Below are 14950 nucleotides of genomic sequence, written 5' to 3' on the forward strand. Positions count from 1 at the left end.
GTTAAGGTCCTATGAATCTTGCCCAAATAAAACTGAATCATTTGATGAATAATACAGAAATTTGGTGAAAAAAAAAAAGCAATGTAAACACTTTTCATTTTTAAAAAGAGAAAATGTTTGTCATACCCTATAGTTATGAATTCAGGACTATATAGTCTACTCGTAGCTATTGTATGAATAACCTAAAATGAACTGTGAAATAACTATCAATTAACTTACTAATGTCATCATTTCTGAAGATACATTTCTTCCATATACTTCAATAATTCAGTGACCTTCTGGACTATTTGGGCATCTGTCACATTTTGATCAATCTGATCGCTCCACAATAGTTTGCATGCAAATTTATTATGATTAACTGTTATTGTTATTTTGGGGTAGTCGTTACAAATATCTAGATAATGGGATGTTTTTACAGTTTTGTAATGTACAAAAGGAGACCAAATTTTGCCGTATGAACTGTGGTGAACATGATATTTGTAAGTCAGTCCCATGTATCATCCAGAGGACCCTCTGGGCGATACAGGGCCGATTTTCAACCCTTTTTGGGGGTGCTCAAGCACATCTAAATTTTATCCCAGCACCCCTAAAAATTTAACTAATAATTCATCATTAGACCTATTATTTACAAGTGTCAGACTTTGCAAACACATTGCTCCACCACACACAAGCAGTATAGAAGAAGAAGGAGGTAGAAATGGATTTCGTGGTGGAGATTAAATCCGCACGTTGAAAAGCAAATACAGTTGCTCCCTGTTGTGACTGTGAACACTGGGTCATTATTACAGTGACAAAGTGTGCGGTTGCAGCTCTATGGTTAGCTGGCTCAGCTTATACATTTGTCAGGTAATGAGCTACTGATGCACTTTGCTATTTTAGTTTAAGTGGAGATAAAATACCAAACCTGTGCAGTATTATAATGGATTGCAATTATTAATCTTCATAAAGAAATAAGAGAAAGTGCAGTTTTATGTTTATAATAAATGTAGTTTTTTTTTCTCAAAGAAAACAACCTCACAGTAAATGCTCTTATACTTGTATGGCTCTTTTCTACACACGTGTACTTCTGGTGAGGTGTCAGAGGGCCAGTCATGTTAAATACCCTGCATGTTTTATTTTGAAATCCGGATGTATGTCTTGCTGTTTTCGGTAATGTTATAGAGCATAGACTATTTTCAGAGATGTCACAACAGATTGTGACATGTCATAAATTAGTGAAACATGTTCATTTTTTTCCTGCAGTCTGATTAATGTGAGATGTGTAGTAATGAGAAAAAGCAGTGCGCAGTAAACTACCACTCTCAATGCGATTACCGTAAACATCGGACCAATTGCTCCTTCCAATCAAACGCCAATGATGTTTGGCTTCACCGCAGTATTTCCACACCCAGTCCCGCCTTCGTGGGATCCCTCCTCTGACGTGGGAGAAGTAAACTTTTTTTTCTCCACGTAAATGTGATTTCGGGTCAACAGCTCTTCACAGAAGCTGAGCTGGGGACAGGAGCGGGTTATGTTGGTTCTTGTCGGAGAGGTCCTGTCCCGCACAAAGCAGTCTGTTTAGACTAAAACAGTCAAAGTATTCAAGCTGTTGCGGGACTCGGAGCAGTGAGGCGAGCCCAGATTGATTGACCATGGCAAAGAGGTCAACCCTAGCCTGGTTTGGACTTTTTACAGTGACCGTGGTGGTGCGGAGTCCGGTCAGCGGTGAGTTGTTTGTTTGTTTCTGGAGTTTTTTTCTCCGCAGGCTGCTGATTTCAGCTCAGGATTAAGATTTAACTCGATCTAGTGAGCCCGCAAATTCTCTTCTTTGCATGATTAACTGCAGTTGAACTCTTATTTTAATAGCTACAGTCTTTGCACTGTTGGAAACCCTAAAAGATTTCATTGGCTTAGTTTACAGAAATGAAGAAGTTTAATGTAAACTAACTATAAAATAAAGTCCGTGGCTTCTTTTAAGTGATACGTGCGAACAATAGTGGAGACAGCACAATAAAAAAATAATACAAACAACAAAAAAACTTCAAACATTCTAAAATGCTTTAGATTTGCTCTTTTCTCTGTTACATCATTTTAATCACAATTTAATTTAGTTTTGAGCTGTTTGTCGACAAAAATGTATGTATGTAAAGTATCTCCAGTCACAGTGGGTCTGGGCAGGCTGTGATTTTTCACTCTTTTGTAACATAATAAAACATAAATGTTAATATTCGAGTATTTGAAACAGTCAGACCCAAAACAGTCACCCAATTGTGATCTTTTCATGCTGCTTTGTGGTGGATTTGAACATTTTGGATTTAAACACATATCTAGTTCAGGATGCTATAAACCACTAGCCAATGCAACACTGTGTTTTAAAGCTTGGCATGTTTAAATACGGAAACTCTATTTTTTATTCAGGCTGCTGATATTTGAGTCAGTTCACCATAACCTAACATCTCCATCTGTAAACAGCTCAGGTTTCTCAGAGCCTGTTTCATCGACAAACCAGGGTGTCAGAGCCCCATGTGATACCTGGCCATGTTTTGAGGGTGTATCTGACACCAGATCAGCTTAGACGACTGAATTTCAAGCCCACCATTGGGACCATCCAGCTCTCAGAGGGCCATGAGGCCAAGTTCAACTGCTCCATCAATATCCCAGATGCCAGGCTGGAGCCCACCATCATCTGGGTGAAGAACGGCCAGGACCTGGCTCCAAACATGCAGGTGGTGATCAACGAACTCCAGACCATCACTGACGGGGTCACGACTCTCCTCTCCACTGTCAGGTATGTAACACATGGAGGTGAAATGTGATCAAAACTAAATGACAAGCTGAATACACGGAAAAACATGTTTTCATGTACCGTGTTACAGCATTAACCATGTCCAGAGAGCTGATGCAGGGGAGTACCGCTGCAGATTGAGCCTCAGCACCAAGATGGTAGAATCTCAGCCAATCATCCTTGAAGTGGAAGGTAAGTTTCAACATGAGAGCAACACTGAGTACTTCTTGGGGCATCTGTATTTTCTGTGACACTTTCACACGTCTCAAATTGGTCTGTAGGACTACCCACATTTATCCATCAACCGGAGGACAGAAACATAACAAGAGACACACCTTTCACGCTGTCATGTGAGGCGATAGGACCTCCTGACCCTGTTCAGATTCGCTGGCTTCGTGATGGATTACCTGATAGTGACTTTCATAACTCTCCCAGCAGCTACTCTGTGTCAGGTAAGACAGCAACCGCTTATTCCTTATTTCTCTTTCACACAGAGGCTTCACAGTTACCTACAACTTTTCTGTGCTTTAGGGTTTATTACACTCAGATGAGATTTACACTCTGTTCCCTTATCAGTCTGAAATATTTATTGGAACTGAAGAAGTCATTTCCTCTTTACTTACTTACTTTACTTACTTTAGGTATTTTTTGTTCAAGCTCTATTTGTGGGTCCTCTTTCAGAGCAAAGAGAACTTTTACTATCACTAGAGTTTCTTGCCTTTATAAAGGTGTTGTGTATATATTGTGCACTGGCACTTTTAATCCAGTTAACTGGTTTCACTTTGATGGACTTTCTCCTGTGATCTGTGCCATGCTTACTTACATCATTGAGGCCTCCTTATGGACTCATGAATGGTTCACAGCAGTCATTGATAAATAGCCAGTTTTTGTATGGATTGTGCACATAATGTAGTGACTAGTGAGCTGTAGATGTGGATTTTCTTAGCGTTGAACACAGCTGGGCCAGCCTTTTGCCTGTTCCCAGTCTTTATGCTAAGCTAAGCTCAGTAGCTACACAGATGACTGTAACAGTGTGATCCATCTTTTCATCTAAGTCTCAGCAAGAGAGAAATTCAGAGTATTTACAAGAATTTCAAACTGTTGCTTGAAAATAGACCTGCAGCTAATATCATTTCCATAAAATCTCCAACAAGCTGTGGTTAAAAATGTTCATCACAATTTCCCAAAGCCCAAATTGACCCAAATGGATTGTTTTCAAATATATAAGCTGTCCAAAACATCCATCCATCCATGCATCCATCCATCATCTATACCCACTTATTCCTTAACCAGGGTCCCAGGGATCTGCTGGAGCCTATCCCAGCTCACTTTGGGTGAAAGGCAGGGGTACACCCTGGACAGGTCACCAGTCCATCACAGGGCCACATAGAGACAAACAACCTCACACACTCACACTCACTCCTATGGGCTGTCCAAAACATATTTTGTTTAATAACATAAGGGGAGCCAACACAGTTGTAAAAGAGTGTTATTTTCAAGTAGTAATCTAAAATAATAATATGGTATTTTTTTATTTATATATCATCAGGTTTTGAAAAAGTAAAAAAAAATTGTTGCCTTTTTAAAGTGGATTTTCCTTTTCTGGCATCAACTGCAGGTTTCTGAATGCAAACATTTGTTATTAGGAGGATAACCTTCCTGCTCTGAATGCAATAACCCTTCATTTTCAGCTCGCCGCAGGCTAAGAACTCCTGCTGTAGTCAGTGAGTGGTGGTGCAGCCTAAGGCTGAGGGGGTTAAAGGTTCAGAGCTGAGCTTTGGTCCAGCGTGTGCTAGGGCCTGGGCAGTGAGGGGATGGGGGGCTGCACAGGGAGTGTTTTCGGGGGTTGGCTCCGGGGACAAAGAGCTCATTCACAGGACGGCCCACTACTCCAGCAGGGAGGGGCTGGACACAGAAGCTGGCATGCTGCAGGCTACCACAAATTTGTGGAGGACGAAACACAGGCACAACAAAACAGTGTAAACACACTATTCTACATACCCGCCTAATGTATACCATGGCTCTAATGTGCCTTTCCTACTAAAGGCTTATATGTTGTTAAAGAGATGCAGAAATTGACAGGGGTTTAATTTAAGTTATGGAAAGGCCTATTATCTGTATTTCATTATCTGTCAGCAGCATTAAGGGCCAGTTTACAGCAGATTGCAGTCTGGTACTTGGTACAGCTTTGAAAATACAAAATGTGGCACACAGCAATACAGAGGAAAAAGTTATAGGCTAATTTGACGGAGTAGTTCACTATATTTGCTACCCAAATATAAAACTGGAAAAATAACAGCCATCTCAGCAGCTCAGTACACTGGAGCGCTCCCAAACCGGATAATTACAGGCTACTGGATCCACACTGCAGGACTTCCACATTATACATTCGGTTGTTCCTGCCTGCTTGCTGCTCTGCATTTACTGAATCCCTCCATCATTTCTGATGTTTCCATTTGAGAGGCCAACCCATCTATTTTTTACATTGTTGTTGTTTTTTGTTTTGATTTACTTGCCAAGTACAGTAAAAGCAGAAATAGCAATGTAATTTTTTTCATTTCCTGTTTCCCAAAAAAAAAAACATCTGTCGTACAAAGAAGTGTTTTTACTGGTACCGTTTCATAGGTATTGGATTGAGGATGGACCTATAAAACCACTTCTGCAGTATAATCCACTTCCCTGTGGTCATATGCAGTATTAGCACAGTATTTGGGAAACACCTCTTGTCTTACCAAAATACTGCTGATTGTTATACTTTTTAAAAAAACGATCACCATTGGAATCCACTGTGCCATTTTAACATAGTTGCAAATAGCAAACAATGAACTATACTCAGCAACGTTTCAACCCAGCATGGGCTGAGATTTAAGACTGAGACGAATTGTGAGAATTTGACATTATGATAATATTGTGACATTGGGCCTTTTTACTGCTGTTTCTCTGCTCTTTTATTAAAATTATATAAAAATGACAAGTTTACCTTTGGATAACAGTCAGATCGGCTCAGTTCCCACTATGTCCCAACCATCTGTTTGCCATGCAGTTTGAAATGAGGCATGTGGTAATTATGTTTGCACAGCTTGTCTGGAAGCATGTTGTTGAATTTGCACATTTTTTCATAATTTGAAGATCAGGTTTATTTAGCCATTTTTATCTATAAGATCCAAAGCCTTATTTTTTAAATTTTACTTACATAAATGTAACTTGTGTGAATGACATAAAGGTTTTATCTTTGTGCAAACAAACATACTGTTGTCGGTGTCTGAGTGGGAATTCAAGCACTTTTTTACCCTGGTGTGCCCGAGCATAGGCGGGCAGACTAATGAGGTCATGATATTCTGCAGAATATAAACAAAACAAACCAAGTTGGTTCCAGTCATCTCGTACAAGCTGTTCTGTCATTAGCTTTGTGGAAAGGTTTCTGAGATAGAGACACTGGAAAACAGAGGACAAAAGTGACATTATTTAGCAGCTCTCCCAGTCCAATTCTAACTGGGCAGATCTGTGCTGTTGAAAGATGAGAATTGTGTGTAGAGAAAAGAGACCCAGCAAAGGGATTGTGGATCACACTGGAGAGGCTCAATTTGAGCTTTCTGCACGAGGCAATGCTACATGGACCTTTGAGGTATATTAAAGAAGTGAGTCATCCCTAAATGTGTTTTTGCATCAGTGTCTTTGCAGCTTCTCTATTGAGGCTGACATGACACTTTTGCCCCAGAGTCACCTTTGACACAGAGAGAGAAATGTGTTTGCTTGTACAAAATGTAGAAGCTGGGGAAAACATGTTTTGCTGCCTTGTATTTTGTTTTGTTTTTATCCCAGTGCTCAAGTGAAATAACCCTTTAGCAGAAGTTAGTCGTCAAAATATTCAGCGATATCATGACCTTGAGGATTGGTTATTTTGGATTTATGCAGTAATGTAAGTGCTACTTTGTCCTCTCCACTATGTCAACTGCAGGTGTGGAAAAGTATACTCAGTTCAGCTGTGAAGCTCACAACATGAAGGGTGTCACCACCTCCAGAGAAGCAAATATCAACATCAAAGGTAAAGCAGGCTCGCTCGGAGCTGTTAGACATTTCCAAAAGGTTTTCAGACTCCACAAGTTAACCATCTACATACATCTTAGAGAGTTAATACAGGTTTTTATGGTGTTTTATAGTTCTTCCCAGTCCTATGTATAATGTCACTGTGATGGAGAGGCAGTCCAGTAAGATACTGTTGAGCTGGACCCCCGGACATGATGGTTTCTCTCCACTTACCAAATGCTACATCAGGGTAAGCCCCACATCTGCACAAGCATCGCTGTTGTTTAATGTCCTCAGGTTCGCCCTCATGTGTTTTCTCTTCCGTTAAGGTTAAAGAAGTGAGTCAGAGGAAAGGGGAGGTGATGATCACCAGGTTTGTCAACGTCACAGTGCCGCCTTTCCAGAGTGAAGTCCCTGGGTTAAAGGCTATGACGTGGTACAACATGAGTCTTTCCTGCAGCAATGAGGTGGGAACCTCTGCTTTCACCGCATGGATCCAGAGCAACACAACAGAGGGAGGTGTGTGTGTTGTGTGCGTGACTACCTAAAGAAGCATGAAAGAATTTCAGGTGGAATTTTGTTGGCAGTCTATGATGCACCACCAGGTGTGGAGTGCAGTTGCAGCAAGTGAGGGAGAAATGATTTAAAATCTGACTAAATGCATCTGACTGTTTTAATCTAGAAGGTTTAAAATCTGTCCTTTGTATTTACTTTTAAGAAGAGCCTCTGTATTGTTCTCCTGCCTCCTTCTCACCATGGCAGTGTAGCAATGTGCAATTAGCCTAGTTTTTCCCATGCACAATGTGCCACATGTAAGCCTTCGCACAGAAGTAAAATAAATACTTGCTCTGCTCATGTCCCCTTCAGAAAAATGTCATATCCACTCAATCTCTGATGTGTACCGGAAGGTCCACATAGGAAATAGGAGTAGTCACTCCAAGAAAACTTCTTATTGGGTGGAGCTGCTTTCAGTTTCCTTCCTAAACATTCCATGGGGGATATTTTAGTTGAAAGATTTGATAAACTCTAACAGGAAGTGACCACATTTCTAAACTGTTGTTAAGGTTTTCAATTAAGGACTAGATTTAGTTTCTTGATTTAGTTTTGAGGTTTGTTACTGTGTGGTGTTTTAATCCCCGTGGTTTCCATTTTCTTGTCACATTCACAGTGCCTTCAGTTTATCCCCGAAATGTCACCGTACAAGTGAACGATTCTTGGCTGGTTATCAAGTGGAAACCTCCACCAGATGATAAGATAAATGGCATCCTACGCGGTTATGATGTTATTGTCAGACATGGTACAAAAACAAACCAGGTGAGCTTAAAGATTTAGCCTTTCACTTGTCATGATCCTTTTTGTGGTAATATCAAGCGTGGTGAAACAGACACACATGCATTTGCAGTCCATTATTGATGCTGAAGTATATGTATGCCTACACTTCCAATACAGTACATATTTTTATGTTTTTCGTTTTTTTTTTTAGTTTTCGGTAACAGTGACTCATTTATGACAAATATGAAAAGAATGAGTCCCACGTATTGGAAATATGTGATCCACCCTTTATCCGTCCTAATGACCCAGCAGTCAGCTTTCCTGTTATCTGTGAACGACAGTTTTTCCAATTCCTCTCAAGAATTCAAAATAATTTTAACTACCTTTTTATGGATGCACTTTCTAAGAGCACAGTGTAATTTAATACCAACCTCTTTTGTCCATATCAAATATCCGGTGCAGCATTCCATGATGCTGGTAGTATGTTTCCCCTCCTTCCTGTCTGTGTTTGTAGGTGAAAGGAAGCTGATGGTGTGAAAACTGGTAATCAGTGTTTTTGTTCTTTGGACATGTGACCTTGAGTCATCAGAGTCAGTCAGTGAATTCAGCTGGACGTGCACCATAGACCCCAAATACTCTGACATGTTGTCCAGTCAGTTGGTGATGTCATTACACACAAAGGCTTTGTAATAATAGCAATGACGGGAAATGTTCACAAAGGCAGCTTGTGACAAATCAGATCTAAATTAAAATAATAAATTAGTAACACAGGCTCATGATTTTGTGTTTTGTAGAAGTCATGGTTCTGAAACATTTTGAATTTGATGCACTTGCTCCTCTAACAACATTTACCCACAGGTTCTGCTCTTTGTGGTGCTACAGACATGATCGACCATTAATCATGTGTTCAGCATTCCCTGTACGACCGTCAGCACGTTGACGAAGCACAGGAAAGCCAGATGCTGTTGTGCGGTCTTGTGAAATACAGGCCTATATCTGTCACATGCTCCCTGTCGTTGTAGGACACCATCTGATCCAGAAAGTTCATCTCCTTCCCTTTTTTTTGTTGAAAGTTTCATTATCTATAAATTAATGTGCAGTAAACAGTTCACTGGGATTTTCCAATAAGGTTTTATATTGTAAGTGCCAACTTTAAAGGAACTTTTGAAGTTGCATTTGAATTTGTTATTACGTTGAAGTGAGAGAAAGGACATGACATACTGGATTTGAGATGTTGCACAAATGCACAAGATGTTCTTTGACATGCTGTTCTACAAAATATGAGCTGTTTTCACAGACCTGCAAATCTGCTTCTCATTCAGTTTAAGGGCTTACCTTAGTTGTACTATTTTGTTCAAACTTTTCTCTCTGCACATGCAAAGCTTTGCTGCAGGAAGTGCATCATCATTTCTCAATGTCAGGGTGATTGTTAGGAAGTTTTACAACTTCCACATTTTTGCTGTTTTTAATTAATATGGTTTATGGGTTTTTGACTTGTGAATTATTAGATTAAGAGAGGGCGTCATTTAACTGTATGACTTGTTTGGAATTTTGTTACTGTCTGTCTTGACTATGAGCCTCTTGCAAAGACATTTTTAATCTCAATGGGGTTCTCATATTAAAGGTTAAAAAATGTTCTTTATAAAAATAATTAGGCTTTACTATGTCTTTACACCTGACATTAAGCACAGTCCACATTTAAACTCATTTAAAAGTATCTGTTGTGTGTTATTTCAGTTCTACAGTCCCACCAATATGGCCTCTGTAGCTGTGCAGGAATTCAACACAACCTACAGTGTGGAGGTGGCTGCATGCACACAGGCAGGGAGCGGCATGGTCAGTCCACGAGTCTGGCTGTTTGTGCCAGGGGACAGTAAGTTGCTCTTTTGTTTTATCTCATTATCTGGAAACTGGAAACTTTATAAGCTGCTGTACTGTGGTTCCCCAGTAATAGATAAAGTAACTATTAAGGTGTTACACAGTATCTACTAAGCTGCAGGGTTGGCAGTATTGACCAAATGATAAACTGCTTTTAGTCCAAATTGTAACGTGTTGGATTCATTGCCAGGAAATTTTGTACACTGATCCATGGTCACCAGAGAATAAAGCCTACTTACTTTGGCAATCCCCCCCCCCACCATTTTCAGTATTATTATTACCAATTACCTGAAGAATTTGCTAATTTCAGCCTGCTCACAGGCTAATACAATATAATACAACAAGAACAACAACACAATGTCCAGTTGCCATCACTCAGCTTCTACATAACTTCGCCTGGATGACTGAGAAGCTTCACACACACTTCACACTGATGTTAGCATTACGCTATCTGCGCTGTTCCCCCTGTGTAATAAATAAATTCCTTTTGATGGCAACAAAAATATGTCCAAGTTAATTAGATTTTAACTAAAAATTGTTTGCTGGGTAGATGTTTTTAGATAATTAACTTAGATATAGAATTTAGATATACACAAGTTGCTCTAATCTTGGTTTTATTGTATTAACATAAAAGGACTAAACATTACTACAATGAACTATTCAATTTTCTGTTGTTGTGTAATTAAAATATTAATTGGATTTTTGGTGAATGCTGTCTGAACCTTAACCATGCTATCATTTCTCCTGTCTCAGAATCAGTGGTGTCCCCATCGTCCAGCCCTGACACCGGGGTCCCACACCCTGTCTTTGTCGTGCTGAGTGTGGTGTGTGGCTTCTGTCTTCTGCTACTTATCCTCTGGGGCACTATTTGCATATACAACAGGACTTCTGACTCTTGGCTTGGGTATGCTGACAATCTTTCACCTTCTGTGCAATCACTGATGATTTAATTACCAACCTTGCTCCAATTTTGATTGTTTTATCTTTGAGGTTGCTACTGATCGCTGTGACCCATTTATCTACACGGTTTGTTTTTCACTCAGTTTTTATTTTGGAAACAAAAGATTTGTTGTAATCTGAAGTTAGCACCCAGGGGTGTTGAGTAATCCTTCTATTGTAGTAGAACTCCAGACAATTCAGTCTCTGTTAATATATTGCCTTTACTTCCTATTAATCATCAGTCACCAGTAATAACTGTGCAGCTGGAGAGATGAACAACAACCAGATGTTAATTCATTATTATGATTTCTGTGACTCAGTCATGCCATTCAGGATATGGATAGGAATGTGTCACAGGCTGCTGCTCAAATAGGAAAACAGTATCTGATCCCAAAGTGAGGAAAAAAACAGCTCAGAGGGCTTGCTCACTTTAGCCAGACCTCAGCATATGTGTGTATTATTTCTGAGCTATAATGATTTTAGCTCACTTTTCAGCATTCCCTGTTTTTTTCCCATCTCCCCATGCAGGAAGGTGTGTGGAATTGGAGAAAAGCCACAGCCTGTTGTACAGTACAAACCCCAGAAATCCTACAATCGATCAGCTATAGGAATCACACGTATGTCCTTGAATGCAACTGTAGGAAAATAATGATGTACATATATTTAGGTATTTGTGATAACCTGTTTAAAGTGCATTTAAATGAACACTAACTTTAGTGCCTCCTGTCTGTAGTTGGGAACCTTGGTGTTAGTGATGAACTACAGGCCAAACTTCAGGATGTAATGGTCATGAGGAATTTGCTCTCGATAGGGAAGGTTCTTGGAGAGGGTAAGATAACACTTTAAGTTTGCTATGTTTTTAAATATTTCTAGAGGCACACATTGTTGTGTGTATAGTAGAAGTATTTACCATTCAGTTTTACTTTTCATCAGGTGAATTTGGTTCAGTGGTGGAAGGACATTTAAGACGATTAGATGGAACATCAGAAAAGGTTGCTGTGAAGACAATGAAATGTGAGTTTTACATTATTAAAAGACTTGCAGCAATTATTAATGAGTTACAAAACATGTAGAGCTGGCAAATATTTGACTTTCATGTTTTTCTACACACAGTGGATAGCTTCTCTCAAAAGGAGATCCAAGAGTTCCTGAATGAGGCAGCCTGCATGAAAGATTTCAACCATCCTAATGTCATCAAACTCCTCGGTATGAATAATGTATCTGCTTTCTAGTCTCTGGTCTATTTTCATATGTGCATCCTGACATTATTTATGTGTAATGACTTTTCCTCTTTAGGTGTGTGCTTAGAAGTAGGCTCAGGATATTTTCCCAAGCCCATGGTTATCTTGCCATTCATGAAGTATGGAGATCTACATAGCTTCCTGTTGCGCTCACGTCTGGGAGAGAGTCCAATGGTAGGACTTCAACCAATCGCTAAAATATATACAGTACATGATTATTGGACTGAACATTATTAACTCAAAATTGTTTTTACATAGTTCTTGCCCACTCAGACGCTCCTGAAGTTCATGGTTGACATTGCTTTGGGGATGGAGTATCTCAGTGGACGTAACTTTCTGCATCGTGACTTGGCGGCTCGTAACTGCATGTAGGTTGCAAATGAAAAAAACCTTAGAAGTTTTATTATTATATTATTATATTCGAGGTCACTTTGCTACCTTGAATATTTATGTTGTTTTCATGTGACTTCACAGGCTGCGTGATGACATGACAGTGTGTGTAGCGGACTTTGGTTTATCTAAGAAGATCTACAGTGGAGATTATTACAGGCAGGGCAGAATCGCTAAAATGCCTGTAAAATGGATTGCAGTAGAGAGTCTGGCAGACAGAGTTTTTACTGTAAAGAGTGACGTGGTAAGCATTTCCAGCTGCTCCTGACTGATCTGCACTGTCAGTCTTTGGTCATGGTATGCACTACATCTCTTCCCGTAACAGGAGTCATTGTAAAACAGTACAGGAATTAAAAGAAGAACTGACCCCTCATCTACTCCATCTCTTTCACTTGTTAGTTATAGTTATACAAAATGGATTTAAGAGGCTTTAATCTGAGATTGACATTAATTAATTAGAAATTAGAAATTTATTGAAATTAATTCAATAGAAATCCTATGGAAATTTGTACTGGACTGCAAATACAAATAATAATTCTTATGAAATAATAAGCTGTACTATTACACTTTCAAGTCAGAACATTTTAGGGTTAATCTAGGAAAGTATTTCTAGATAGCATATGTGCTGCAAGTTTTTCACACGATGAACAATCTGAATTAAATATTCTGTCATACAGTGGGCATTTGGTGTTACCATGTGGGAGATTGCTACACGAGGCATGACTCCGTACCCCGGCATCTCGAACCATGAAATCTATGACCACCTTGTTGAAGGACACAGACTGAAGCAACCTCCAGACTGTTTGGATGAGCTGTGAGTGTGGAATTTGTATTTGATTGTTTTGAAGTTATCAGAGTCAAGTTGGTTTTCAATTAAAATACTGATAAATGGAACATATGGAGCATTGGTCAGTTCTTATTTTTGCCTAGATCTAACTCAATAAAACAACATTAGTCTAAAAAAAAAAAAAAAAAAAAACTTTAAAAACTGGTGCGACTGGCTCACCACTGCCATTTGCAATGAAAGAAGACACTGGATATATAACTTATGTTTTTAAAAGTTAAATTTATGCATCCAGTTGTTAGCAAAGGTTTGTTAAATTTGTTCTTTCATTTGTTTATCTGTGTCTAGGTATGAGATCATGTACAGCTGCTGGAGGGCTGATCCACTGGACCGACCTTCCTTTTCCCAGTTGCAAGAAATGCTGGAAAAGCTCACAGAAAAGCTCCCGGAGTCTTTCAGCAGGGACGACATCATCTACATTAACACCAGCTTTCCTGAAGAAGACCCCGATGGGGGAACACTTCCTGCAGAACATCCCATGCTCAGCTCCTCACCTTCTTGCAGCCATCAGGCAGCAGAGCGTTCAGTAGTTACTGCAGACATTCACGGGAGCCTGGAGGATGAGAACGATGAGGACAATGGTCGTTATGTGGTGGTAGTCTCCTCCGATCCTTCCCTGAGATCTCCTGCAGTGGACACTCCTCTTTTGTCAAGTGATGATTACAGTCAGGAAAATGGAGACATGGGCGCTGATGTGACAGGGATCAATCACAGCTCAAGTGACACTTTTTTCCTTCTGTAACAATTGGTACCCAGTGGATTAAAACTGGAGTAAAACGGTCACATGGATTCATCAGTACTAAACATTTTGCCTTGTTGCACTGGGAGCACCTTGACATTTGCTGATGTGGATGCTCTTTACACAGCAAAATTGCCAGTGTTAAATCAACACTGAACACTGTTGACAGTAGACAGATATAAACACATTTTAGTCTTGATATAACACTGGCAATTTAGCTGTGTAGTTTTGCTATATAAACAGTTTGTACTTCCCTTGGCCAGCCTACACATTATTGTCAAACATGTTCATGCACATACTCCAATAAGCTTAAGATACACTGAACTGTGAAACTTATTCATTTACTGAATTGTACTGTGCTGCAATGTAAATATAGAAATGTACAGAACATTTATAAGGTAATCTTGTATATTGTAAAAATAAATGGTTTATTGACTAATGTCAGACTTGATAAAATACTAAGCTAAACTAAGAAACAACTCCTTTCGTTTAAGATAAAGAAACCAAAAAAGTGAAAGAGAAATCTTGAAGCTTAAGAAAGAGAAACTTAAAAAAGTATTCTAGTGAAGAGAACAGTCAGACACAGTTAAGAGAACTACACTGGAAACAAAACATTGTGGGTGTGAGTGCTGGACAAGGTGGAAATGAACTTTTGAACCTCAGCCATAGTGCAGAACTGCGCATGTGCACAGTGCCAACACAGGAACTCCGCCCCTACAGACCAGGGAGAAAAACATCTCAAAAGTCTGGCTTTTGAGCCAAATCTTTTACATTATCAGTTGTGCAAAGAGTAGCTGAGCACAAAATTATATTGCATTCAAACACAGATAACACAGTAAATTGAAGAGGCCAGCAAA

General features: G+C 39.5%; 1 protein-coding gene across 1 annotated transcript; it reads left to right on the top strand.

The window, feature by feature from the left end:
• The first annotated feature begins 1446 nt into the window (after window positions 1–1446).
• Window positions 1447–14537, top strand: mertka (c-mer proto-oncogene tyrosine kinase a). The gene is made up of 19 exons (XM_026310161.2): window positions 1447–1704; window positions 2452–2767; window positions 2856–2956; window positions 3046–3216; window positions 6723–6809; window positions 6925–7040; window positions 7120–7309; window positions 7959–8104; window positions 9800–9935; window positions 10694–10844; window positions 11408–11496; window positions 11613–11708; window positions 11813–11893; window positions 11993–12085; window positions 12176–12294; window positions 12379–12488; window positions 12595–12754; window positions 13188–13324; window positions 13643–14537. The coding sequence occupies exons 1-19, from the start codon at window positions 1632–1634 to the stop codon at window positions 14094–14096; spliced, it is 2826 nt and encodes a 941-aa protein (XP_026165946.1). The 5' UTR covers window positions 1447–1631; the 3' UTR covers window positions 14097–14537.
• The last annotated feature ends 413 nt before the right edge of the window (window positions 14538–14950 follow it).

The sequence above is a fragment of the Mastacembelus armatus genome, chromosome 15 (genome assembly GCF_900324485.2).
Source record: "Mastacembelus armatus chromosome 15, fMasArm1.2, whole genome shotgun sequence".
In the NCBI taxonomy this organism is placed as follows: Eukaryota; Metazoa; Chordata; class Actinopteri; order Synbranchiformes; family Mastacembelidae; genus Mastacembelus; species Mastacembelus armatus.